Raw genomic sequence first — 27,236 nt, 5'->3', positions numbered from 1 at the left:
TATTTAGCTTCATCCGGAAAGTTATTACACTTTAGCTTTTACATTTTTTTATTATGACAGTTAAACATTTAAAAAAAGAAAATAATTGTGTGTGTGTGTGTATATATATATATATATATATATATATATATATATATATATATTGTTTTTATTCATTGCATAGCGGAATGTGTTCAAAAGAATAAAAACATAACAATTATCAATGTAAATTAAAATTAATATCCTATGGAGGTCTGGATTTGGAATGATACTCAAACTCCAAGTGGAAAATCAAATTACAGGCTGATCCAACTTCAGTGGAAATGCCTTGTGACAAGGAAAAGATGTTCAGTATTGTGTGTGGCCTCCGCGTGCCTGTATGACCTCCCTACTGTACAAACCCTGGGCATGCTCCTGATGAGCTGGCGGATGGTCTCCTGAGGGATCTCCTCCCAGACCTGGACTAAAGCATCCGCCAACTCCTGGACAGTCTGTGGTGCAACGTGACGTTGGTGGATGGAACGAGACATGATGACCCAGATGTGCTCAGTCGGATTCAGGTCTGGGGAACGGGCGTGCCAGTCCATAGCTTCAGTGCCTTCATCTTGCAGGAACTGCTGACATACTCCAGCCACATGAGGTCTGGCATTGTCCTGCATTAGGAGGAACCCAGGGCCAACCGCACCAGCATATGGTCTCACAAGGGGTCTGAGGATTTCATCTCGGTACCTAATAGCAGTCAGGCTTCCTCTGGCGAGCACATGGAGGGCTGTGCAGCCCTCCAAAGAAATGCCACCCCACACCATTACTGACCCACTGCCAAACCGGTCACGATAACTGGGTGTCTTGATAGTTGCCAATAATTTCCACCTGTTGTCTTTTCCATTTGCAGAACAGCATGTGAAATTGATTGTCAATCAGTGGTGCTTCCTAAGTGGACAGTTTGATTTCACAAAAGTTTGATTTCCTTGGAGCCATACTCTGTTTGAGTGTTCCCTTTATTTTTTGAGCAGTGTAATATATATATATATATATATATATATATATATATATATATATATATATATATATATATATACATATATATATATATTATTTTTTTTTAGTCATTTTATATGAATAGTAATGTTCAGGATTAGACAAACATGACCGTCTTATGTGCCACATCTATTCATAACTTATGTCTGGTATTGTAACTCCATGTGGCACGGTTTCTAGACAAAGAAAAAAAAAGGTTTTTTTCTAAGAATAAAGTCTTTAAGTGAAGCAGTCAGCTCATCAGTAACAAGCGGTCCTCCTGTACCAACAGATAAAAGATCTGGGAATGTTCACGGATAGCATGATGGACAATTACGACTGGAGTAAATCCATGGGTTGTACATCCAGCAACAGGAGTAAAGTTGAAAGGATTGGCCACTACTTTTTTATTGATAGTCTATCCTTAAGATAGGCCATGAATCTCATCAGTGGGGGTGCAACACCAGGAATTCCCACCAATCAACTGTTACCAGAGGCTAGAAGTTCTCAGATGTTGCCGTAACACAGCTGCTCCATCATCTATAGTGGCCGAGGCCGGGTACTGTAGATCCACCCTCTAGTAAAATGAAAAGGGGGTGGATCTGTGGTACCCCGCCACGGCCCCTATAGTTGATGATACTGTTGTGTTCTGGCAGTACCACTAATAGCTGATCAGCAGAGGGAGCCGAATGTCACACTTGATCAAATATTGATGCCTATCTTAAGGAGATTGACAACTATATCACTAGTAGAACAAAAATCCCAGAAAGAGAAGAGGTTTAAATGATTAAATCACAAGTTATACGGAATCTTTTCTCACAAACGATATATCAATCTACTCTGCTCCTCCTGCTTTATAAGGTGCCTGCAGATTGGACGGCAATTTCTTGGCGACAAGTTAAATTTTAACAAATTTTTGGGATCCTATCTTTTCTCTTGGTGCATGATGTAAAATAGTAAGATCTAATATGCAAGGCTGTATTACTGCTCTGTACTAATTGTAAGTTTTACAGAGGAACAGTATAGCACCCACAGAATTCTTTGGGGCACTACTGTGCCTCCTTATGGGTCTCTACTGAGGAATACTGAATATGACAGAAAATGAAAATAAGGTGCGCTCCATTGGACCTGGTGTTACGGAGGTATTCTCACAGAGAGGTAGTAAAGGATAATTCCCATAATTAGTAGATACCTAGAGGTGATAACTTGCTGATTGGTAGGGGTTGGACTGCTAGGACACCCACTGATCCAGAGAACAGATCTCTGCAAAGTTCCGTTTGAATGGAGCATTGGTCAAACATGCACCACAGTTCCATGAATTCTCTATGGAACTGCTGGAAAAATAATGGATAAACAGATGAAAGGATGAATACACGGATAGGTGATAACATCTAAAGAGGGATTAAGAGCTTTATTTATAGCATTTCAGAAGACTGGATAGTGTGCACAGTATCTTACTGAGGTGCTCAATATTTTAGTACATCTAGGATGTCCACTAGATTTGGATAAGGTTCTGTTCGAGAGAGCTGTAAGAGCTAAAAATGATTTCGGTTTAGAAAGAAGTCGCATTAAAAAGGTGTCGTCCAATCTAGAAAAGAAAATAGAAAAAACAGGAGCAGATGTGAGAACATCATAAAATAAACACAACTGCCCTCTTCTTTTCCCCCAGGATCCTAAGCTGACACTTGGGCGCTGCTCCAGGTCTTGGTGTATGAGAGGCCGGAACTTATCAGCTGTAGTGGCCACATCGAACAAGTGCTGTGCTGCTGCCATAATAGCTTTCATCGCTGAGAGGTGAAGCCAGTAGTGGGGTATGTGACCAATCCAGCCACTTGCCTGGAAATAGAGACCGAGAACACCGCCGGAGCATGTGCACTGGATTTACTATTTAATAGATGTGATCAAATACACAAACTAAATTCACATCTGTATCAAAAAACTTATCAGAGGCGGGATAACGAAATCAGGCAAGTAGAATGCCATAGAAAAATAACAAAAAACAACTACTTGAATGTATTCACTTACACAAACATTTCCTAAAAAAATTAAAACAATCTAGCTAACGAGTGTACTATGGAACAGTTTTTTTCTTTTATTGCATTGCAAATTCTATCATTCTCTTCCACGTTTTTCTCACCCATTGAACTAAATTACCAACCTTCCATGTTCTTACAAAAGCAAACTAAGATGATCGGCACATTGCGTCTTTCTTTCGAATTCTGCTGGGAACAGGTCTGAAAAAGCGCTAAAATAAAAAGAATAAACATATGCACGGTAATGTAACAACGACTTGCTGTTCATGTGTCTCTTTGAACTTCTTTTTAACCGCGTCAGGCTTCCAAAGCCACAAAACATTTAATGGGATCATAGTGGATACATGCTGCCCGAAACAAGGGCGTATCAGACACTGGCTGTATGATTTCAGCCATGTATGTTTGATTCTGAAACACTGAGATGTTTCAGACAAAAACATGCTTTAAAGTATCTGAGGTCCGAGATGACTCGTCAGAGAAGCAGGACCACCATGGCTTCTCCACGCCCACACCCCTGGAGTAAAAGGGTTCTCCCTATATTTGCTCCTAGATACTTAGGGTGAAAAAAGACCTAGGTCCATCAAGTTCAACCATTCTCCACGCAAACAGAGACCTTTCACTCAAGGGGAGCGGGAGGGAAGAAGACACTATGGACTGCGCAGAATGGGAGACTGGATGGATAGTCAGGTTCCCAGCCACTGTCTGAAACATGTTGCCTGTGGATCGAGCAACATGTGTACCAGTCAGGTTCTCTTTAAAATAAGTAACCGGTCCATTCTTCTACAGCTCACTATTAATACAAACTATTTAAAAAGGACAGAGGCCTCAATAGGCGTCAGGTAAAGACATAAAAGAAGCGTTTTTGGAGAAAAAAAACTCAGCGGGTACAATGAGGTCTATAAAACACAGTGTACACATACCCTTACAAGGCACAAGGGAGTGACTGAGATAAACACAAAAGAAGCGGAAGATACACACGGCTGTGTTGTAACCGTCTATTCTGCCCCACATTACTGACACAATTCAACACCAGAACCACTCATCTCGTGACCTGGAGCATAGGCATAAATGGACGGTTTGGCCAGAAATTGTGGCCATAAAGCAGATGAATAAATTACAGCTACAACACTGTCTTGGAACCAAAGGCAATTTTCAAAATAGCTACCCTCAGAAGAAAACTTAAAAAAAAAAAACAAAAGTTAAAAGGGATTGTTCACTATCTTTACATGGATGAGTCTTCCTTGAGAGAGGTCATCGATATCAGATTGGTGGGGGAAGTCCGACATTGACTCTCCATACACCGCTTAGGAGCTGATCTGTATGACCTGGCAGCCACCGCTAATCTCTTGAATAGGACTAGGCAACGCCTAAGTAGAGGTCACCGGTATAAAACTAGTGGACAACCCTTTTAAAATTAAAGTAAAGCCATGTTCATCTCTTTCACGAGCCTCCATCTCAAATTCTGTCATATCTGGCAGGAAGGACAGCCCAACACACACACACAGCTATTACTACTAGTAAAATGGTGGACACCATGACAGAACCGACCGATCATGGTGTACTGTAATGTGTTCCTAGGAGTGTTGTCAGTGTCCATCACGGAATAGATCCCGAATTCCTGACAGTTTGGGGTTTTTTGCTTCTAGTACTAATATAAGCATACATCATCCTGCACAACGTGACAGCACCAAGAAGCGGCTAAGTGAAGCGATGACCTGGCTCCTTCATTGATTGTTTATACCTCAGAGTTTGCTATGAATCTCATCCAGCTTGACTAGACTTCCCAGCTACACAACATTAAGATGAACATTTCTCCCCTGAGGTTTCTATATTACATACATGAGAAACTGCAAGCTCAGTATGTGTTTATGGGAAATATTATCAAGCAAATCTGACCACCACAGTATCCTGTGAGTCACCGGCCGTCCACCACCATCAGCACACATTAGGGACCCGCCAGTCAGGCTGACCACACTGATGGGAATGGTAGTGATCATGAGTGGCAATACAATCAGTGCCGGCCTGACGCAATGCTGGATATTTACATTAGAACTGCATGGCAGGCATTAAAAGTGATGATCCTCAATACAGACATCTAGCAGACTGGGTGAGCTAAGGCTGCAGAACGAAGGCCAATAATGCTGACAAATTGAATTGAATGGATGAAAACTTTTGAAAAATTAATGAAAGTGATGCATAGGTTATAATAGCTTGATCCACACTGAATACACCCACATACCTATGCCTTATATAGCACAACATTGGTTAACAAAAGTTTAGACTTTTTTTTTTTTATAGAGTATGCATGTGTCCCTACAACGCATTGTTCCCTACAACGCATTGTTCCCTACAACGCATTGGTCACTACAACGCATTGGTCACTACAACGCATTGGTCACTACAACGCATTGGTCACTACAACGCATTGGTCCCTACAACGCATTGGTCACTACAACGCATTGGTCCCTACAACGCAGTGGTCACTACAACGCAGTGGTCACTACAACGCAGTGGTCACTACAACGCAGTGGTCACTACAACGCATTGGTCACTACAACGCATTGGTCACTACAACGCATTGGTCACTACAACACATTGGTCCCTACAACGCAGTGGTCACTACAACGCATTGGTCACTACAACGCATTGGTCACTACAACGCATTGGTCACTACAACGCATTGGTCACTACAACGCATTGGTCACTACAACGCATTGGTCACTACAACCACAGTGGTCCATGCAACTGCCAAATTATTTGTACAATGATTCAATCTACCCCCTGCGTGCCTTGCACCATATTCATGAACATCAAGCTGGCATTGTCTGTTGCAACAGAAAACTGGTGGATACAACTGATAAATGAATGGAAAGGTTTGCGATTCTTAGGGTATGTGCAAAATGAGTCTTTTTGTTGAGTTTTTGGAACAGAAACTCCAAGTTTTTGAAATTTAGATGAACTAGCCTTCAAGCTTCATTCAGATTTCCAATCAGTATTTCATCACGGATTAGATCTTACGCAAAAATAAAATAAATAACTATAATTACAAAGCTTCTCCCCCACATTGCAATATTTATAAACAATCAGCACAGGGATGATGATTTTCAAAAACACAAAGATCCATGACTCGGATCAACAAAGGACAAGTCTCAATAAGTCACAATAATCATACAGCATTTCCAATGGCAAAATAACATATAACCGATTTAAAATGCTGAGAAATACAAGGAAATAAATTAGAATTACTGAAAGTGTTACATAAAGTTACAGGAACAATGTGCCTACACCTAACCTTGGAGAAAATGCACCAAAACTTGTTACATTTTGGCAGCTAATGAAAAGTCACAGGCCCCAATTCGTTAAAGGGGTTGTCTAGGAGGACTTTAACATTGATGGCCTATCCTTAGGATAGGTCATCAAGTTCTGATCGGTTGGGGCGCGACACCCAGCACCCTCGCCAATCAGCTGTTCCCCATGTCAGCGGCAGCCACAATGGCTTAGTCGCGGTACTGCACAGCACAGATCTGTCAACAGAGTAGTGGCCACAGCCGGTACTGCACATGTGCCAACTATTCATATCAATAGGTGGTGGATGAGCAGTGCCAAGCCTTGGCCAATATTTAGTTGATGGAGCGGTGCAGCTCCGCAACAGGACAGTTCCAGCCGACACCAGGAGCAGCTGATCAGCGTGGCACCCACAGATCAGACTTTGATGAACCCTTTAAAAATGGCACTTCATACACCATCCTTAAAGAGGGACATGCAGGAACAAGATGTGCCAAATTCATTAAGTGGCACTTAATGAATTTGGTGCATCTTATCACTGGAGTGCACCTCTGCAGAAATATTACTCCAGTCAGTGACCAGAGTATCATTTCTGGCATAAAAAAAAAAAAAAAACACTTTTCCTGAAACTGACAGGTGGGTGTAACCACACAGCATCCCGCCCCCTCCTCAGCTCTGGCATGAAAAAGCCAAAAGTGGCAACATTTTAGCACAACTCCATGTCGCAACTATTCGACATCTTTACATATTCACTTTGATATACAGTCATGGCCAAAAGTATTCACACCCCTGCAATTCTGTCACATAATACTCAGTTTCTTCCTGAAAATGATTGCAAACACAAATTATTTAGTATTATTATCTTCATTTAATTTGTCTTAAATGAAAAAAACACAAAAAGAATTGTCCTAAAGCCAAATTGGTTATAATTTCACACCAAACATAAAAAAGGGGGTGGACAAAAGTATTGGCACCCTTCGAAAAATCATGTGATGCTTCTCTAATTTGTGTAATTAACAGCACCTGTAACTTACATGTGGCACCTAACAGGTGTTGGCAATAACTAAATCACACTTGCAGCCAGTTGACATGGATTAAAGTTGACTCAACCTCTGTCCTGTGTCCTTGTGTGTACCACATTGAGCATGGAGAAAAGAAAGAAGACCAAAGAACTGTCTGAGGACTTGAAAAACCAAATTGTGAGGAAGCATGAGCAATCTCAAGGCTAAAAGTCCATCTCCAAAGACCTGAATGTTCCTGTGTCTACCGTGCGCAGTGTCATCAAGAAGTGTAAAGCCCATGGCACTGTGGCTAACCTCCCTAGATGTGGACGGAAAAGAAAAATTGACAAGAGATTTCAATGCAAGATTGTGCGGATGTTGGATAAAGAACCTTGACTAACATCCAAACAAGTTCAAGCTGCCCTGCAGTCCGAGGGTACAACAGTGTCAACCCGTACTATCCGTCGGCGTCTGAATGAAAAGGGACTGTATGGTAGGAGACCCAGGAAGACCCCACTTCTTACCCCGAGACATAAAAGCCAGGCTGGAGTTTGCCAAAACTTACCGGAAAAAGCCTAAAACGTTTTGGAAGAATGTTCTCTGGTCAGATGAGACAAAAGTAGAGCTTTTTGGGCAAAGGCATCAACATAGAGTTTACAGGAGAAAAAAAAAAGAGACATTCAAAGAAAAGAACACGGTCCCTACAGTCAAACATGGTGGAGGTTCCCTGATGTTTTGGGGTTGCTTTGCTGCCTCTGGCACTGGACTGCTTGACCGTGTGCATGGCATTATGAAGTCTGAAGACTACCAACAAATGTTTCAGCATAATGCAGGGCCCAGTGTGAGAAAGCTGGGTCTCCCTCAGAGGTCATAGGTCTTCCAGCAGGACAATGACCCAAAACACACTTCAAAAAGCACTAGAAAATGGTTTGAGAGAAAGCACTGGAGACTTCTAAGGTGGCCAGCAATGAATCCAGACCTGAATCCCATAGAACACCTGTGGAGAGATCTAGAAATGGCAGTTTGGAGAAGGCACCCTTCAAATATCAGGGACCTGGAGCAGTTTGCCAAAGAAGAATGGTCTAAAACTCCAGCAGAGCATTGTAAGAAACTCATTGATGGTTACCGGAAGCGGTTGGTCGCAGTTATTTTGGCTAAAGGTTGTGCAACCAAGTATTAGGCTGAGGGTGCCAATACTTTTGTCTGGCCCATTTTTGGAGTTTTGTGTGAAATGATCAATGTTTTAGTAACATAGTAACATAGTAACATAGTTAGTAAGGCGGAAAAAATACATTTGTCCATCCAGTTCAGCCTATGTTCCATCAGAATAAATCCCCAGATCTACGTCTTTCTACAGAACCTAATAATTGTATGATACAATATTGTTCTGCTCCAGGAAGACATCCAGGCCTCTCTTGAACCCCTCGACTGAGTTCGCCATCACCACCTCCTCAGGCAAGCAATTCCAGATTCTCACTGCCCTAACAGTACAGAATCCTCTTCTATGTAGGTGGAAAAACCTTCTCTCCTCCAGACGCAAAGAATGCCCCCTTGTGCCTGTCACCTTCCTTGGTATTGCTTTTTGCTTCATTCTCTTTTGAGCTTTTTCACTTAAGACAAATTAAATGAAGATAATAATACCAAATAAATTGTGTTTGCAATCATTTCTCGAAAGAAAATGAGTATTATTTGACAGAATTGCAGGGGTGTCAATACATTTGGCCATGACTGTATAAAACTTGAAGCAACAGCCTGCGCTTTAGTCAATTTTTATCACACAAACTGACAAGGGGGAGTGGCTTAGATGAACATAGTTGTGGCTTAAAATGAAACACGTGCCAAAAAAAGTAGCACAAAGTAAAACTGACATAAAGTGCACCACATTTATCCTCCAGCATGAGCCTCTGCCATAAGTTTGGCGCCTTCTCATACTGTCTAAACTACATATTGAACAGACCCCACACTTGACCTAACGTAGTGCATCCGTCCAGTCCAGAGACTTCCTTTAACAGAATTGCCAAAAACTTCTCAGCTTATACAGATTAAAAAAAAACTCTCAGGAAATGAGTCTTGATAAAACACCAACCAAAATAATGACAGAAACAAAGCAAATACCAGAACCCTGAATCAATGCTCTGAGCCTTCAATCATTTTGATCCTGAAATCACCTGCAATTCACAAGGAGCAGGGTTGGGTGGATATATAGATATTTTTCAGAAATAATAGAAACTTTTCTGAAGGTTTCTGCGTGCCATTGCTTGTATAGGAAAGCCTGCGCCATGATAAACAAAGCTGGAGATTAGACATGATAGAAACTCCTCTCTCACCTTGCTTGCACTGAAGCCCTTGACCTCACATCAGATCAGAACAAACCCCAGAAGCCGGGGCGTCAAGGTGTTACTGGCATAGGAGTAGAAGCCGGGGCGTCAAGGTATTACTGGCATAGGAGTAGAAGCCGGGGCTTCAAGGTGTTACTGGCATAGGAGTAGAAGCCGGGGCGTCAAGGTGTTACTGGCATAGGAGTAGAAGCCGGGGCGTCAAGGTGTTACTGGCATAGGAGTAGAAGCCGGGGCGTCAAGGTGTTACTGGCATAGGAGTAGGAGCCGGGGCGTCAAGGTGTTACTGGCATAGGAGTAGAAGCCGGGGCGTCAAGGTGTTACTGGCATAGGAGTAGAAGCCGGGGCGTCAAGGTGTTACTGGCATAGGAGTAGAAGCCGGGGCGTCAAGGTGTTACTGGCATAGGAGTAGAAGCCGGGGCGTCAAGGTGTTACTGGCATAGGAGTAGAAGTCGGGGCTTCAAGGTGTTACTGGCATAGGAGTAGAAGCCGGGGCGTCAAGGTGTTACTGGCATAGGAGTAGAAGCCGAGGCGTCAAGGTGTTACTGGCATAGGAGTAGAACCCGGGGCTTCAAGGTGTTACTGGCATAGGAGTAGAAGCCGGGGCGTCAAGGTGTTACTGGCATAGGAGTAGAAGCCGGGGCGTCAAGGTGTTACTGGCATAGGAGTAGAAGCCGGGGCGTCAAGGTGTTACTGGCATAGGAGTAGAAGCCGAGGCGTCAAGGTGTTACTGGCATAGGAGTAGAAGCCGGGGCGTCAAGGTGTTACTGGCATAGGAGTTGAACTTTTTTTTTTTGTGGGGGATGAGAAGTTAGGGGCACAGATACAAGGAACCATGTGATCTAACCATTGCAATACAGCATCAGCCATCTCTGTTTTTATATTCCCAACTAGAACTTGAAACTCTGAATATATAATCGCCTACAACCCTTTAAGAAGTCCCATTCCGGCATCTTTCTCTTCGAACGCCGCTCCGGCCTTCTTCTGCACCTTGTGACCGGCCGGATCACTGAAGTGTTTGTTGGGTGGATCGGAAGTCACTTCTCAATGGAAGACTATGAGGCTCTCGTAGACTTACATTAAGAGAGTAAGTCACGGTTGGCAGCGATTTCAGGCCAAGAAGAGCTGCAGTCACAAGATGGTGGAAAGGGCCTGGAGCGGCGCTTGAAACAGAAGAAGACGGGGTCCGGATAAGTATTGTACTATACACAGAACGAACATTACTGATATCTAACCAGTAGTAAAAATATATATGAAAACGCCAGAGTGGTACTTAAAAGTGTGTGTACCAAAGACTTATGTCAAGTATTCCGCACCTTGAAAAACAGTGGCATGGTGCTCTATCAGAGAGTTCTGGGGTAGCAGTCCTTGCTTTTTGTGCAAACTCACCAATACAGCTCGTAGCTAATGACATACTACACGTATCAGCATGCCTTCAGTGTCTTTACTCATAACTCAATGCAATCGACTATGGATCATTCTACTGATAGCCACAAGCAATTTGGGCTCCTGGGCGCTCCTGGGGCCCCAGTGTAAAATCTGTAACAAAGCCTTCGTATGTTAGAGCGGGACTATTGGGCTCATTCAGATAATGCTGCCCAGAAGTGACTGTTGTGGTCCACTGAACACTGAACTGATGGGTGGTCCAAGCCTCTATGTATAGTGGAGTAGATCATAGAATCATAGAATAATAGAGTTGGAAGGGACCTCCTGGGTCATCTGGTCCAACCCCCTGCTCAAAGCAGGATTCACTAAATCATCCCAGACAAATGTCTGTCCAGCCTCTTTATGTTTGAAGACTTCCATGGAAGGAGAACTCATCACCTCTCGTGGCAGACTGTTCCACTCATTAATCACCATCACTGTCAAAAAGTTTTTTCTAATATCTAATCTGTGTCTCCTCCCATTCAGATTTATCCCATTGCTTCTGTTATTCCTGATCCTAGATCTAAATAGTAAAAAGTAAGGTTTACAACACCTGCCAATTCCTTGTACCCAAAAAATGAACTTTCCACTTAATTGCCAACACTCCAAAAATATTTGGAAGGCTACTTGAAAATCAGGAAACGTCTTGTACTCCTAGAAGAGCTGTAAAATCTATGGGCACAGCAGATGCCTTTGGTGACCTCCCGGAAAGCAGTGTTCCCCAAAATATTCCTAATGCCATGATGTCAAGCCCTTGCATCCAGAGAAACATCCAAGGAGTGGAGTAGGGCAGGGTTTATATGGAGGGGAATGGCTCGTCTGAAAGGGGCAAGGCTCATTAGAACAAGGCATGGCTTGTCTCAAAGGGGGCATGGCTCATCTCAAAGGGGGCATAGCTCGTCTCAAAGGGGACATGGCTCGTCTCAAAGGGGACATGGCTCGTCTCAAAGGGGACATGGCTCGTCGCAAAGGGGGCATGGCTCGTCGCAAAGGGGACATGGCTCGTCGCAAAGGGGACATGGCTCGTCTCAAAGGGGGCATTCCTCATTAGAACGAGGCATGGCTCGTCTCAAAGGGGGCATGGCTCGTCTCAAAGGGGGCATGGCTCGTCTCAAAGGGGACATGGCTCGTCTCAAAGGGGACATGGCTCGTCTCAAAGGGGACATGGCTCGTCTCAAAGGGGACATGGCTCGTCTCAAAGGGGGCATGGCTCGTCTCAAAGGGGGCATGGCTCGTCGCAAAGGGGACTTGGCTCGTCGCAAAGGGGACTTGGCTCGTCGCAAAGGGGACTTGGCTCGTCGCAAAGGGGACTTGGCTCGTCGCAAAGGGGACTTGGCTCGTCGCAAAGGGGACTTGGCTCGTCGCAAAGGGGACTTGGCTCGTCTCAAAGAGAGCATGGCTCATCTCAAAGGGGGCTTGGTTCATTAGAATGGGGCATGGCTCGTCTCAAAGGGGGCATGGCTCGTCTCAAAGGGGACATGGCTCGTCTCAAAGGGGACATGGCTCGTCTCAAAGGGGACTTGGTTCATTAGAATGGGGCATGGCTCATTTTAAAGGGGGCATGGCTCATCTCAAAGGGAGCATGGCTCATCTCAAAGGGGGCATGGCTCGTCTCAAAGGGGGCATGGCTCGTCTCAAAGGGGGCATGGCTCGTCTCAAAGGGGGCATGGCTCGTCTCAAAGGGGGCATGGCTCGTCTCAAAGGGGGCATGGCTCGTCTCAAAGGGGGCATGGCTCGTCTCAAAGGGGGCATGGCTCGTCTCAAAGGGGGCATGGCTCGTCTCAAAGGGGGCATGGCTCGTCTCAAAGGGGGCATGGCTCGTCTCAAAGGGGGCATGGCTCGTCTCAAAGGGGGCATGGCTCGTCTCAAAGGGGGCATGGCTCGTCTCAAAGGGGGCATGGCTCGTCTCAAAGGGGGCATGGCTCGTCTCAAAGGGGGCATGGCTCGTCTCAAAGGGGGCATGGCTCGTCTCAAAGGGGGCATGGCTCGTCTCAAAGGGGGCATGGCTCGTCTCAAAGGGGGCATGGCTCGTCTCAAAGAGGGCATGGCTCGTCTCAAAGGGGGCATGGCTCGTCTCAAAGGGGGCATGGCTCGTCTCAAAGAGGGCATGGCTCATCTCAAAGGGGGCTTGACTCATTAGAATGGGGCATGGCTCGTCTGAAAAGGTTCAAGGCTCACTTGAAAAGAGTCAAGGCTCATAGTGATAATTTCTGCCAAGGGTGAAAATGCACCAACTATCTGGATGTAACAGATTTTACTCCGTTTCCATGGCCAAACTTAAAGGTTTGTGAACTTGGCTTAAGAGTTTTGAGTTTCTTTTTCTGGATGCTAAACATTTGACCTTTTTTGGAAAGCTTGGTTAAGACCAATATGGCATTCATTACATTTCACACACGGACTTAGGTTAGACATGCAGATATACATTCACCACCTCCGTATGGCTGCAGAAGGAGGATTAACTATCCAGGAGTGTAGGAACAGTGAGTGATAGCCATATTGGTGAATATATAGATTATTAACCTGGTTCCTTACAAAATGATCTATGTGAATATGATATAAAAACTTGTATTTAATATTTACTTAGGCAACTTTGTAAGACAACGAGCATAAGCTATATCCTACGACAAGAAGTAGCGGACAGCTCTGCATCACTGAGCATCGAGCACAGAGGAGGAAGAAGACTGCAGTGACTGCAAACATCTGATGGCATCCACGTGAGCGCTCGTGTCCCAACATTTAGAGGGCATCAGGAACGGCAGAGCGAAATCAAAATGGCAGTTCTGTTCGGATCCTATGTATAGATCTACTTTGAGAGAATCTGCAATGTTCTGCAGTAGAACGAGGAGCGGTGCCCTGTGTCAGTGTGCCAGGCTTTGTAAGCACATTTCTGTGTGGATAGGAGATGCAGCATTAAAACATTGTCTGTGCCCTGCGTCAGTAGATGGAGGTCACCTCCTCTCTTGACTTTGCCATTCTGCATGCTCCAAGGTTTTCTCTCTTTTTTCTTTCTTACTTTTTTTTTTGTAAAGCTGTGCGTGCAGCGGTTCTGCTGATGCTAGAGGTACGCCCACTGTATAAGGAATTACTGGGTTTACAAAGACTAGATATGCCCTACACGATGCCAGACTGCAATACAGAGCGCCACTCCTACGGCACCACCTGCATAGGTGCAGCTCACCTCATGTCACCGGCACGGTGTACGGACCACCAATTACTTGCTTTACAGGGAAGAAAGACTTCTCTTTCCCATAAGGTGCAGACAGACTAAATGACCTCAGGCTGGATTTACACGGGACAATTAGACATCTGGATACTTAATAGTCCGAGTATCAGTCCGAGTTCTGCATTCTCATAGATAAGAAAATCACTCCTGTCACAGCACAGTATATCCCTAAAACTCATCCTACGAGGATTTCCTTAATTTTTCAGCATATTTGGATATAAATACTTTTGATATATTACATCCGTCATCCGTAATCTGCTATATTACAGCATTTCCGGGACCCTACACCAAAGATAGGCTTGCCCTCGAAGCTTTACAGCAGTATTCGAGAGGCCCTGGAGCACCAAAATCCTAGATCGATATACATTTTAAGAAATTATTCAGAATTCCTTATTTATTATTGCCTTAAAGGAATGCCTGTCACCAAGTCAAAAGTGGCCAGTTTTGTGATTAATTTATTCCTGCTGTGTCCCCTTGAGTGAACCTTTTTTATTTTTCGGAAATCCGCGTTATGGATCCAGAGATATGGGCCTTTTTATTTAGTTCTAATTTTCATGACACGTACTAAGGTGGGAGTGGCCCACAGGATTCTCTTGGGGGCGTGTCTTTAGGCTGCGCAGTATAAACAGCCTGTTAGCCACGCCCCCTTAGTAAAAGGCAATACAAAATTATCACTAAATAAAAAAAGGACCCATATCTCTGGAACCGCATGACGGATTTACAAAAAACAAAAACTGGGATAATCGGGGTGGACAGTGGGAATAAAATAAAAGCAAAAAAAACAACAAACTGTCCACTTTTTACCTGGTTACAAGTTCTTTTTAATCACTTACTTGGGAGTCCGGTGGGTAGTTCTACTCAGTAACTGAGCATACGGAGATAACTAGCACCGCCCACATGACTCCTAAGCACAGGAACAGGTATTTAACAAAAAATGAGTTACGCTTAAATCAATTTGTTCAGTTCCTACTGCTCTTTATTAGGCTGGTTTCACATTTGCGTTTTTTGCCGCTGCGTTTTAGCGCAAAAAAACGCATGCATTTTTTTTGCATGAGTTTTGCCGCGTTTTGACGACGCATGCGTCGTTTCTATGCTTGCGTTTTGTTGCGGAAATGCAACCTGTAGTAATTTCTAGCGATGTTTTTTTGCCGCAAAAAAACGCATGCTTTTTTTGCGGCAAATAAACGCATTGCTGTCTATGTAAACACATGTTTTTAAGCACATGCGTTTGCATGCGTTTTTAAACGCATGCATTTCAATAGAAAAACACCAGAATACACACTGATAAGCCACCCCCAACCCTAACCCTAGGGATCCTAACCCTAGGGTTAGGATCCCTAGTAACCCTAGGGATCCTAACCCTAGGGTTAGGATCCCTAGGGTTAAGGTTAGGATCCCTAGGGTTAGGGTTAGGATCCCTAGGCTTAGGGTTAGGATCCCTAGGCTTAGGATCCCTAGGGTTAGGGTTAGGATCCCTAGGGTTAGGGTTCCGATCCCTAGGGTTACTAGGAATCCTAACCCTAACCCTATCCCTAGGGATCCTAACCCTAGCTATTTCTGTTTATATTGGGTTTTCTAATTGTTTTTGATGATTGGCATCTGTCACACACTTCTCATCATGCGTTTCAAAAACGCAAACGCGGTAAAAAACCGCATGTAAACGCGTCAAAACGCCACGATTTTTTTTACCATATGCAAAAACGCATGCATCTAAAAAATGCAGCGTTTTAACGCGTTTACATGCGTTTTTTGCACCACATGCGTTTGCGTTAAAAACGCTGCGTTTTTTAACGCAAATGTGAAACTAGCCTTAGTGAGGAGCGAACCATAGGAGACATCATACAATTATTAGGTTCTGTAAAAGGACGTAGATCTGGGGATTTATTATGACGGAATATAGGCTGAACTGGATGGACAAATGTCTTTTTTCGGCCTTACTATGTTACTATGTTACCATAAGAGAGAGACACGAAACAGAGAGAGACACGAAACAGAGATCCAAAATTAAGGTCCACATTGATTTCTATGGATTTCAGGTACAGTTCTGGTACCAGAACCGAACTTTGGTCGAGCACGACGTACCTGAGCGTCTGCGGGTCCGCTCATCCCTACTCTTTTAACATAGTGCGTGATCCGAAGGCAGTATGATAAACTGAAGCCCTTTTAAGTTGTAGGGCTGATGCTCTTGGAAATACTAATATAGCAAACCACTATCCATGTGCATGATAACTAGCTGGTACATGATTTGTTAGGGATCACTCCTGATCAATCCTTGCTCCGGCACCAAAAATCTTGACGAGCTTTTTAAAATATTACCAAGTCAATAGGAAAAAAAAAAATGCACATATAAGACCAATGCCATCTGGACCTGACCACATAGGTTCTCCCATTCCATCAAGGTCTAGACGAAACTACAAGGCGGGTTGTCAGATCAACATAAAAATCGGTGCGAGCTCCGAGCACAACCAACATAATGGGGGTTTCCCTTCCGCTCATCATTTCCAAGCCTCCGTCACAGCATTTTATTAATCAGCGCCGATCCCAGAATACAACATCCTCCCAGTGAAACATTTAAAGGGAAGAGTCACAAGGCTGGCGTTCTCCAACATATGTAGCTTTTAACCCTACAGTCTAAACACAGCCATATTTATCATCATATCAATTATTAATTAGGATCCGCCGGGCAGCCACGAGCAGGCGGCAAATGTTCTCCACGTTATTAATTAGTTGTGACATGACGAGGCACTCAGGATTTTTCACAGTGACAATTACTTAAACCAATTAGTACCAATCCACATGTAAAACGAGGGAAAGATAAGCAGTAATCTCTCAAGTTGAAATGCAGATTTCCCATGCTCCAGGCTAAAGAAAGTCACAAGAATGCAAAAAAAAAAAAAAAAAAATTACAAAACTTTACAGGTTCAAACCCCGGCTGTCACTGAATGACTGCAGCAAATACATATTAACTAAATGATAAAGAAGTCTCAGGCCAGGCAAGAAAAGGAGGAAGGAGGAAATTCCCAGCGGCACGGTCACAAATCACAATATAACATTCCTATCATCTGCAGAACTTTTATGATGTGTGCACTAAAGGTAACACATTCCAGCTGAAAGCAGGTGGAAGGCAAATAGATTAAGGAGCCTTTTAAAGCTGAACAGACCTTTAAAAATAAATTAATTATATATATATATATATATATATATATATATATATATATATATATATATATATATATATATATATATATATATATATATATATATATATATATATATATATATATATATATATATCTCTTCCCGGCATTAGGCAATTTTTTTTTTTTTTATTTATTTACAATTTCTTATTTATTTTTTTATTATTATTATCTGAAACAATGTATTTGGACTAAGACTGAATACTAACATTGCTGCATTCAGGAAAACTCTCAGCTAATTATACAATATGGAATGATCATGAAAGACGGATCGTTTTCTCCTAGATCTCCAAGATTGAATAACTGTCGGCAACTATTTGCCTAAAATTTACAGGAAAAATAAATAAACAAATTAAAAAAAAATCTAGCTGTTGATCAAAACTATAAATCCCCTTAGGGAAGGGGAAACCAAACAAAAAAAAAAAATTTTTTTTAAAGTTTTTAAAGTTTGAGTCACACCCCCTTTTCCAAAAAAAAGTGTTTCACCCCCGTATGACCGATAACGGCAACAATTAAGGATGACCGTTGTTTTGTTTTTTAAATAACAGACGTGATAATTACCTAAATATTGCACAATAAAAAAAATAAATAAATTAAATAATTAGTACTACGAGTGACTAGTCAATGAGTCATAATAGTTGAACGCACCATCCTCGCATTTTAGGTAACTTAATGTATGTATATATGTAAATTTAAATTTAAAAAATGCCGTTTGTTTTTTTTAATTCATTCTCCATATATTAAGTTTTTTTTTATCATCCAGTATCAGTTTGTAGGACTTTCACCAATATAAATGAGACACTTCCTTGATCACTTTAATATTGTAGGTAACTGCTATGTACAGTTTCTCCCCTTCTGCCAGAGTGGTTCCCGGAAACGAACAGGTTAATAAATGTCCTGTCAATTCCAAGCTCTGGAGAAATTGAGCGATTTCCGTAATGTCTGTAGTAGCGCCGCAGTTGCTGCTCTTTCCCCTTCTGCGGGCTTCACCACGTGCGGGAGAAGCCGGCGGTGCTCAGGACCCAGCGGTGGCGCGGCACACACATACATACACTAGACACCTGCTGGAGGCGTGGAGCCAGGACCGGGAGCAATGCAGTGCGTCCATGCTGCTCTCCCAATGTACCGGGCGCTGCACACACCTCACTGCATCGTGCCTGAGCCTAATGGGGTGGGACAGCTAGAGGCATGGTGGGTCACCCGTGGGGGGAGATCTGCTGCTGCTGCAGGAGAGAGGTAATGGGTGATGTGGGAGCCTAAATCCCCATCACACAATCCTGCCCCCATACAGCATAGCCTGGACCCCCATCACACAATCCTGCCCCCATACAGCATAGCCTGGACCCCATCACACAGTCCTGCCCCCATACAGCATAGCCTGGACCCCATCACACAGTCCTGCCCCCATACAGCATAGCCTGGACCCCATCACACAGTCCTGCCCCCATACAGCATAGCCTGGACCCCCATCACACAGTCCTGCCCCCATACAGCATAGCCTGGACCCCATCACACAATCCTGCCCCCATACAGCATAGCCTGGACCCCCATCACACAGTCCTGCCCCCATACAGCATAGCCTGGACCCCCATCACACAGTCCTGCCCCCATACAGCATAGCCTGGACCCCCATCACACAGTCCTGCCCCCATACAGCATAGCCTGGACCCCCATCACACAGTCCTGCCCCCATACAGCATAGCCTGGACCCCATCACAGTCCTGCCCCCATACAGCATAGCCTGGACCCCCATCACACAGTCCTGCCCCCATACAGCATAGCCTGGACCCCCATCACACAGTCCTGCCCCCATACAGCATAGCCTGGACCCCCATCACACAATCCTGCCCCCATACAGCATAGCCTGGACCCCATCACACAGTCCTGCCCCCATACAGCATAGCCTGGACCCCCATCACACAGTCCTGCCCCCATACAGCATAGCCTGGACCCCATCACAGTCCTGCCCCCATACAGCATAGCCTGGACCCCCATCACACAGTCCTGCCCCCATACAGCATAGCCTGGACCCCCATCACACAGTCCTGCCCCCATACAGCATAGCCTGGACCCCCATCACACAATCCTGCCCCCATACAGCATAGCCTGGACCCCATCACACAGTCCTGCCCCCATACAGCATAGCCTGGACCCCCATCACACAGTCCTGCCCCCATACAGCATAGCCTGGACCTCCATCACACAGTCCTGCCCCCATATAGCATAGCCTGGACCCCCATCACACAGTCCTGCCCCCATACAGCATAGCCCGGACCCCATCACACAGTCCTGCCCCCATACAGCATAGCCTGGACCCCCATCACACAGTCCTGCCACCATATAGCATAGCCTGGACCCCCATCACACAGTCCTGCCACCATATAGCATAGCCTGGACCCCCATCACACAGTCCTGCCCCCATACAGCATAGCCTGGACCCCCATCACACAGTCCTGCCCCCATACAGCATAGCCTGGACCCCCATCACACAGTCCTGCCCCCATACAGCATAGCCTGGACCCCATCACACAGTCCTGCCCCCATACAGCATAGCCTGGACCCCCATCACACAGTCCTGCCCCCATACAGCATAGCCTGGACCCCCATCACACAGTCCTGCCCCCATACAGCATAGCCTGGACCCCCATCACACAGTCCTGCCCCCATACAGCATAGCCTGGACCCCCATCACACAGTCCTGCCCCCATACAGCATAGCCTGGACCCCATCACACAATCCTGCCCCCATACAGCATAGCCTGGACCCCCATCACACAGTCCTGCCCCCATATAGCATAGCCTGGACCCCCATCACACAGTCCTGCCCCCATACAGCATAGCCTGGACCCCCATCACACAGTCCTGCCCCCATACAGCATAGCCTGGACCCCCATCACACAGTCCTGCCCCCATATAGCATAGCCTGGACCCCCATCACACAGTCCTGCCCCCATATAGCATAGCCTGGACCCCCATCACACAGTCCTGCCCCCATATAGCATAGCCTGGACCCCCATCACACAATCCTGCCCCCATATAGCATAGCCTGGACCCCCATCACACAATCCTGCCCCCATATAGCATAGCCTGGACCCCCATCACACAATCCTGCCCCCATATAGCATAGCCTGGACCCCCATCACACAGTCCTGCCCCCATATGGCATAGCCTGGACCCCCATCACACAGTCCTGCCCCCATATAGCATAGCCTGGACCCCCACCACACAATCCTGCCCCCATATAGCATAGCCTGGACCCCATCACACAGTCCTGCCCCCATATAGCATAGCCTGGACCCCCATCACACAGTCCTGCCACCATATAGCATAGCCTGGACCCCCATCACACAGTCCTGCCCCCATACAGCATAGCCTGGACCCCCCATCACACAGTCCTGCCCCCATATAGCATAGCCTGGACCCCCATCACACAATCCTGCCCCCATATAGCATAGCCTGGACCCCCATCACACAATCCTGCCCCCATATAGCATAGCCTGGACCTCCATCACACAGTCCTGCCCCCATATAGCATAGCCTGGACCCCCATCACACAATCCTGCCCCCATACAGCATAGCCCGGACCCCATCACACAGTCCTGCCCCCATACAGCATAGCCTTGACCCCCATCACACAGTCCTGCCCCCATACAGCATAGCCTGGACCCCCATCACACAGTCCTGCCCCCATACAGCATAGCCTGGACCCCCATCACACAGTCCTACCCCCATACAGCATAGCCAGGACTCATCACACAGTCCTGCCCCCATCACACAGTCCTGCCGCCATACAGCATAGCCTGGACCCCCATCACACAGTCCTGCCCCCATATAGCATAGCCTGGACCCCATCACACAGTCCTGCCCCCATACAGCATTGCCTGGACCCCAATCACACAGTCCTGCCCCCATCACATAGTCATGCTCCCATACATCATAGCCTGGACCCCCATCACAAAGTCCTGCCCCCATACACCATAGCCCGTACCCCCATCACACAGTCCTGCCCCCATACAGCATAGCCTGGACCCCCATCACACAGTCCTACCCCCATACAGCATAGCCCGTACCCCCATCACACAGTCCTGCCTCCATACAGCATAGCCTGGACCCCATCACACAGTCCTGCCCCCATACAGCATAGCCTGGACCCCCATCACACAGTCCTGCCCCCATACAGCATAGCCTGGACCCCCATCACACAGTCCTGCCCTCATACAGCATAGCCTGGACCCCCATCACACAGTCCTGCCCCCATACAGCATAGCCTGGACCCCATCACACAGTCCTGCCCCCATGCAGCATAGCCTGGACCCCCATCACAAAGTCCTGCCCCCATACACCATAGCCCGTACCCCCATCACACAGTCCTGCCCCCATACACCATAGCCAGGACCCCCATCACACAGTCCTGCCCCCATACAGCATAGCCTGGACCCCATCACACAGTCCTGCCCCCATGCAGCATAGCCTGGACCCCCATCACAAAGTCCTGCCCCCATACACCATAGCCCGTACCCCCATCACACAGTCCTGCCCCCATATAGCATAGCCTGGACCCCATCACACAGTCCTGCCCCCATACAGCATAGCCTGGACCCCCATCACACAGTCCTACCCCCATATAGCATAGCCTGGACCCCCATCACAGTCCTGCCCCCATACAGCATAGCCTGGACCCCCATCACACAGTCCTGCCCCCATATAGCATAGCCTGGACCCCATTACACAGTCCTGCCCCCATACAGCATAGCCTGGACCCCAATCACACAATCCTGCCCCCATCACACAGTCCTGCCGCCATACAGCATAGCCTGGACCCCCATCACAGTCCTGCCCCCATATAGCATAGCCTGGACCCCATCACACAGTCCTGCCCCCATACAGCATAGCCTGAACCCCAATCACACAGTCCTACCCCCATACAGCATAGCCAGGACTCATCACACAGTCCTGCCCCCATCACACAGTCCTGCCGCCATACAGCATAGCCTGGACCCCCATCACACAGTCCTGCCCCCATATAGCATAGCCTGGACCCCATCACACAGTCCTGCCCCCATACAGCATTGCCTGGACCCCAATCACACAGTCCTGCCCCCATCACATAGTCATGCTCCCATACATCATAGCCTGGACCCCCATCACAAAGTCCTGCCCCCATACACCATAGCCCGTACCCCCATCACACAGTCCTGCCCCCATACAGCATAGCCTGGACCCCCATCACACAGTCCTACCCCCATACAGCATAGCCCGTACCCCCATCACACAGTCATGCCTCCATACAGCATAGCCTGGACCCCATCACACAGTCCTGCCCCCATACAGCATAGCCTGGACCCCCATCACACAGTCCTGCCCCCATACAGCATAGCCTGGACCTCCATCACACAGTCCTGCCCTCATACAGCATAGCCTGGACCCCCATCACACAGTCCTGCCCCCATACAGCATAGCCTGGACCCCATCACACAGTCCTGCCCCCATGCAGCATAGCCTGGACCCCCATCACAAAGTCCTGCCCCCATACACCATAGCCCGTACCCCCATCACAAAGTCCTGCCCCCATACACCATAGCCCGTACCCCCATCACACAGTCCTACCCCCATACAGCATAGCCCGTACCCCCATCGCACAGTCCTGCCTCCATACAGCATAGCCTGGACCCCCATCACACAGTCCTGCCCCCATACAGCATAGCCTGGACCCCCATCACACAGTCCTGCCCCCATACAGCATAGCCTGGACCCCATCACACAGTCCTGCCCCCATACAGCATAGCCTGGACCCCATCACACAGTCCTGCCCCCATACAGCATAGCCTGGACCCCCATCACACAGTCCTGCCCCCATACAGCATAGCCTGGACCCCATCACACAGTCCTGCCCCCATACAGCATAGCCTGGACCCCCATCACACAGTCCTGCCCCCATACAGCATAGCCTGGACCCCCATCACACAGTCCTGCCCCCATACAGCATAGCCTGGACCCCCATCACACAGTCCTGCCCCCATACAGCATAGCCTGGACCCCGATCACACAGTCCTGCCCCCATACAGCATAGCCTGGACCCCCATCACACAGTCCTGCCCCCATACTGCATAGCCTGGACCCCATCACACAGTCCTGCGCCTACAGGATAGCAGTGATCACACCTCCTAGAATACAGCATGCAAGTACTTTCCGAGTGCAGCCACTGCTGCAATGAAAGCGCCCCCCACCCAGCATCCACTACTCCCATCATCCTCCCAGCATCCACTACTCCCATCATACTCCCAGCATCCACTACGCTCATCATCCACTACTCCCATCATCCTCCCAGCATCCACTACGCTCATCATCCACTACTCCCATCATCCTCCCAGCATCCACTCCTCCCATCATCCTCCCAGCATCCACTACTCCCATCATCCCCCCAGCATCCACTCCTCCCATCATCCTCCCAGCATCCACTACTCCCATCATCCTCCCAGCATCCACTACGCTCATCATCCACTACTCCCATCATCCTCCCAGCATCCACTACTCCCATCATCCTCCCAGCATCCACTACTCCCATCTTCCTCCCAGCATCCACTCCTCCCATCATCCTCCCAGCATCCACTACTCCCATCATCCTCCCAGCATCCACTACTCCCATCATCCCTCCAGCATCCACTCCTCCCATCATCCTCCCAGCATCCACTACTCCCATCATCCTCCCAGCATCTACTACTCCCATCATCCTCCCAGCATCCACTACGCTCATCATCCACTACTCCCATCATCCTCCCAGCATCCACTCCTCCCATCATCCCCCCAGCATCCACTACTCCCATCATCCTCCCAGCATCTACTACTCCCATCATCCTCCCAGCATCCACTACGCTCATCATCCACTACTCCCATCATCCCCCCAGCATCCACTACTCCCATCATCCTCCCAGCATCTACTACTCCCATCATCCCTCCAGCATCCACTCCTCCCATCATCCTCCCAGCATCCACTACTCCCATCATCCCCCCCAGCATCCACTACTCCCATCATCCCCCCAGAGCATCTGCAGATGACACACTGACAGCACTGATCCTCTGAACATGCCTCACACTGATCAGGTGGCTGGATGGGACTCTGCACACAGTCCAAGCAGCTGCAACATTTCTGAAACTTGCAGCAATGCAGATCAATGTCCCAGCAGCAGCATCTCAGGGGTTAATAAAAGGAAGCAGGGGATTGGGCTGGGGGTTAGTATTGCTATGCGCCCTCCAGTCTCCAGCTCTAATGCTGAGTCACAAATAGCCCCCTATAGAAGTAACAGCCCCCCATGGTATGTGCGCTGTAAAATGAGTCCATGACCCTGGGATTTAGCCCGGGATCCTGCAGATTGCACTGCGATCACAGAGGAATTTGGGGGAAGCAAATGGCCACACACATCTGTGCATCACCCCCCTGCACCACACCTCTAAATAGAAGGGGTCAATAATAGCCGGGAGGGGGCTGCGCAGGGCGCTGTAATAGAGGGTCCTGACAGCTACATGTACAGCAGGGTCCAGGCATGCACAATAGACCTTGGTGCCCCAAAATTTGGGGGGTCCTGACTACTCAGAATAACCTTGGTGCCCCCCTCAAACTGCAGGTCCTGACTGCAAAATACTAACATATACCATAGAAAGGTCCAGAACTTGGTGCCCTCCAATTTGAGGGTCCTAACAGCTACTTAGAATAGCCGACACATACCATGGCAAGGTCCAGAACTTAGGACCCTCAAATTGTGGGGCACCAACAACTACCTAGAATAACCAACACATACCATGGCAAGGTCCAGAACTTAGGACCCTCAAATTGTGGGGCACCAGCAACTACCTAGAATAACCAGCACATACCATGGCAAGGTCCAGAACTTAGGACCCTCAAATTGTGGGGCACCAGCAACTACTTAGAATAGCCAGCACATACCATGGTAAGGTCCAGAACGTGGTGTCCCCCAATTTGAGGGTCCTGACAAGTATTCAATGAATACATGCCACAACCAGGTCCAAGCATGAACATTAGAACTTGGTGTCCCCCAATTTGAGGGTCCTAACAACTACTTAGAATAGCCAACACATCCATGGCAAGGTCCAGAACGTGGTGTCCCCTAATTTGAGGGTCCTAACAACTACTTAGAATAGCCAACACATCCATGGCAAGGTCCAGAACGTGGTGTCCCCTAATTTGAGGGTCCTAACAACTACTTAGAATAGCCAACACATACCATGGTAAGGTCCAGAACTTGGTGTCCCCCAATTTGAGGGTCCTAACAACTACTTAGAATAGCCAACACATACCATGGTAAGGTCCAGAACTTGGTGTCCCCCAATTTGAGGGTCCTAACAACTACTTAGAATAGCCAACACATCCATGGCAAGGTCCAGAACGTGGTGTCCCCTAATTTGAGGGTCCTGACAAGAACTCAATCAATACATGCCACAACCAGGTCCAAGCATGAACATTGGAACTTGGTGCCCCCCAAAAAAACGTGCTGCATCAGTTCCCTGCAGATGGAATGTAACCGTGTACAGTGACCTACCAAATCTATTGTGATCCTGCCTCGTCCCTTGGATAGTCCCATTAGGAAAGATCTCTAGGTGGAATCCAGTCCTGCAGTAGAGCTGCCTCCTTCTGAGGATCCCCTTTAAGTGTTCCAAGTCAGTGACTGCGGAGCCCCTGGGCAGCCCCCCAGCCTCAGCCTGGCTCAGGTGGTCACTTAACAGCATGGGGTTATCCACTGGCAGGACAGGTACGTTCCCAAAAGACACAGCATCCTGCACTGCGAAATAGTTGCCAACTTCACCCAAGGGAGCCATGAGCCTGGTGCGGGCGCTGGGAGGCAGCTGCGGTTCCGGCGCGGAGGGCAGGTGCGTATATATGTGTGCACGGGATCCTGCGGGTGACTCAGTGAGGGAGGGGGAGGACGGCGCCTCTGCTCCTCACTCCATCAATAATACGCGGTCGTGGGGCTGAAGAGGTTCAAGGTCAAACCTGACGGGAGAAGCGGCGGCGGCGGCGGCGGCCAGCGGTGACATCGTGCTGTCCGCGCATCTCAGCAGGCGAGCCGGGCTCCGCGTCCTCGGGCAGCAGCCCCTGCAGTGGCGCTCAGGGGGCGCAGGCGGACTCCCTCCATTGGGCACAGCACCAACTTCCAGCAGCCCGGCTTGTGTGAGGATGTCCAGGCTACGTCAGAATGTTCGGCTCCGGACCCCGGGGAGGCATGCGCTGTCTGGGCTGGAGCAGGCGCCGCACACATCGGGAGCGCCGCACGGAAACTTTTCAGGTGGCAGCTGCAGGAGGGAGCGGGGGCTGCAGCCGGGGAACAGGTGTCTGTGCCGGGCACACCGCCGCTGATGATGAAGCTGCTGCTGCTGAGGCTCTTCCATCCAGCTCGCAGAGTGGCGCAGCAGCAGGCATTGGGCTGGGTTTAAGGTAGCCTTACTGCCTCCCTGCCAAGCCGCGTCCTCCCGGGTCCTACCGCCCGCTGCCTACCGGCTCACATCCCCGCGGCTCTGCGGCAGTGTCTGCAGCCGGCAATGCGGGACCCGGGCTGCCACGGAGGCCACTGACACGCACACTAGTGGGCGGCGGGGTCAGGTGTCTGTCCCCAGCTTCCCTCCACTCTGGAAACGCGTCCGGAACAGCTGCACAGTGTAAGGTGTCACCTAATCACTGTCCTAATGGGAAGAATTGTCCTGACTGCGCTGGTTATTATTTTCTTTTCT

The 27,236-nt window shown here is 47.7% G+C and overlaps 1 protein-coding gene across 1 annotated transcript in view; it reads right to left on the bottom strand.

The window, feature by feature from the left end:
• The window catches only part of FGF9 (fibroblast growth factor 9), a 64,487-nt gene extending 37,565 nt beyond the window's left edge, over nucleotides 1-26,922 (bottom strand). Inside the window, exon 1 of the mRNA XM_069759114.1 lies at nucleotides 26,051-26,922. Within this exon, the coding sequence (XP_069615215.1) occupies nucleotides 26,051-26,327 (277 nt within the window). The 5' untranslated portion in view covers nucleotides 26,328-26,922. The remainder of the gene's footprint in view (nucleotides 1-26,050) is intronic.
• Between the last annotated feature and the right edge of the window lie 314 nt (nucleotides 26,923-27,236).

Source organism: Ranitomeya imitator, chromosome 3, assembly GCF_032444005.1.
Source record: "Ranitomeya imitator isolate aRanImi1 chromosome 3, aRanImi1.pri, whole genome shotgun sequence".
Taxonomy (NCBI): domain Eukaryota; kingdom Metazoa; phylum Chordata; class Amphibia; order Anura; family Dendrobatidae; genus Ranitomeya; species Ranitomeya imitator.
The sequence above is the reverse complement of the archived record's forward strand: the minus strand, read 5'-3'. Positions and strand labels throughout refer to the sequence as shown.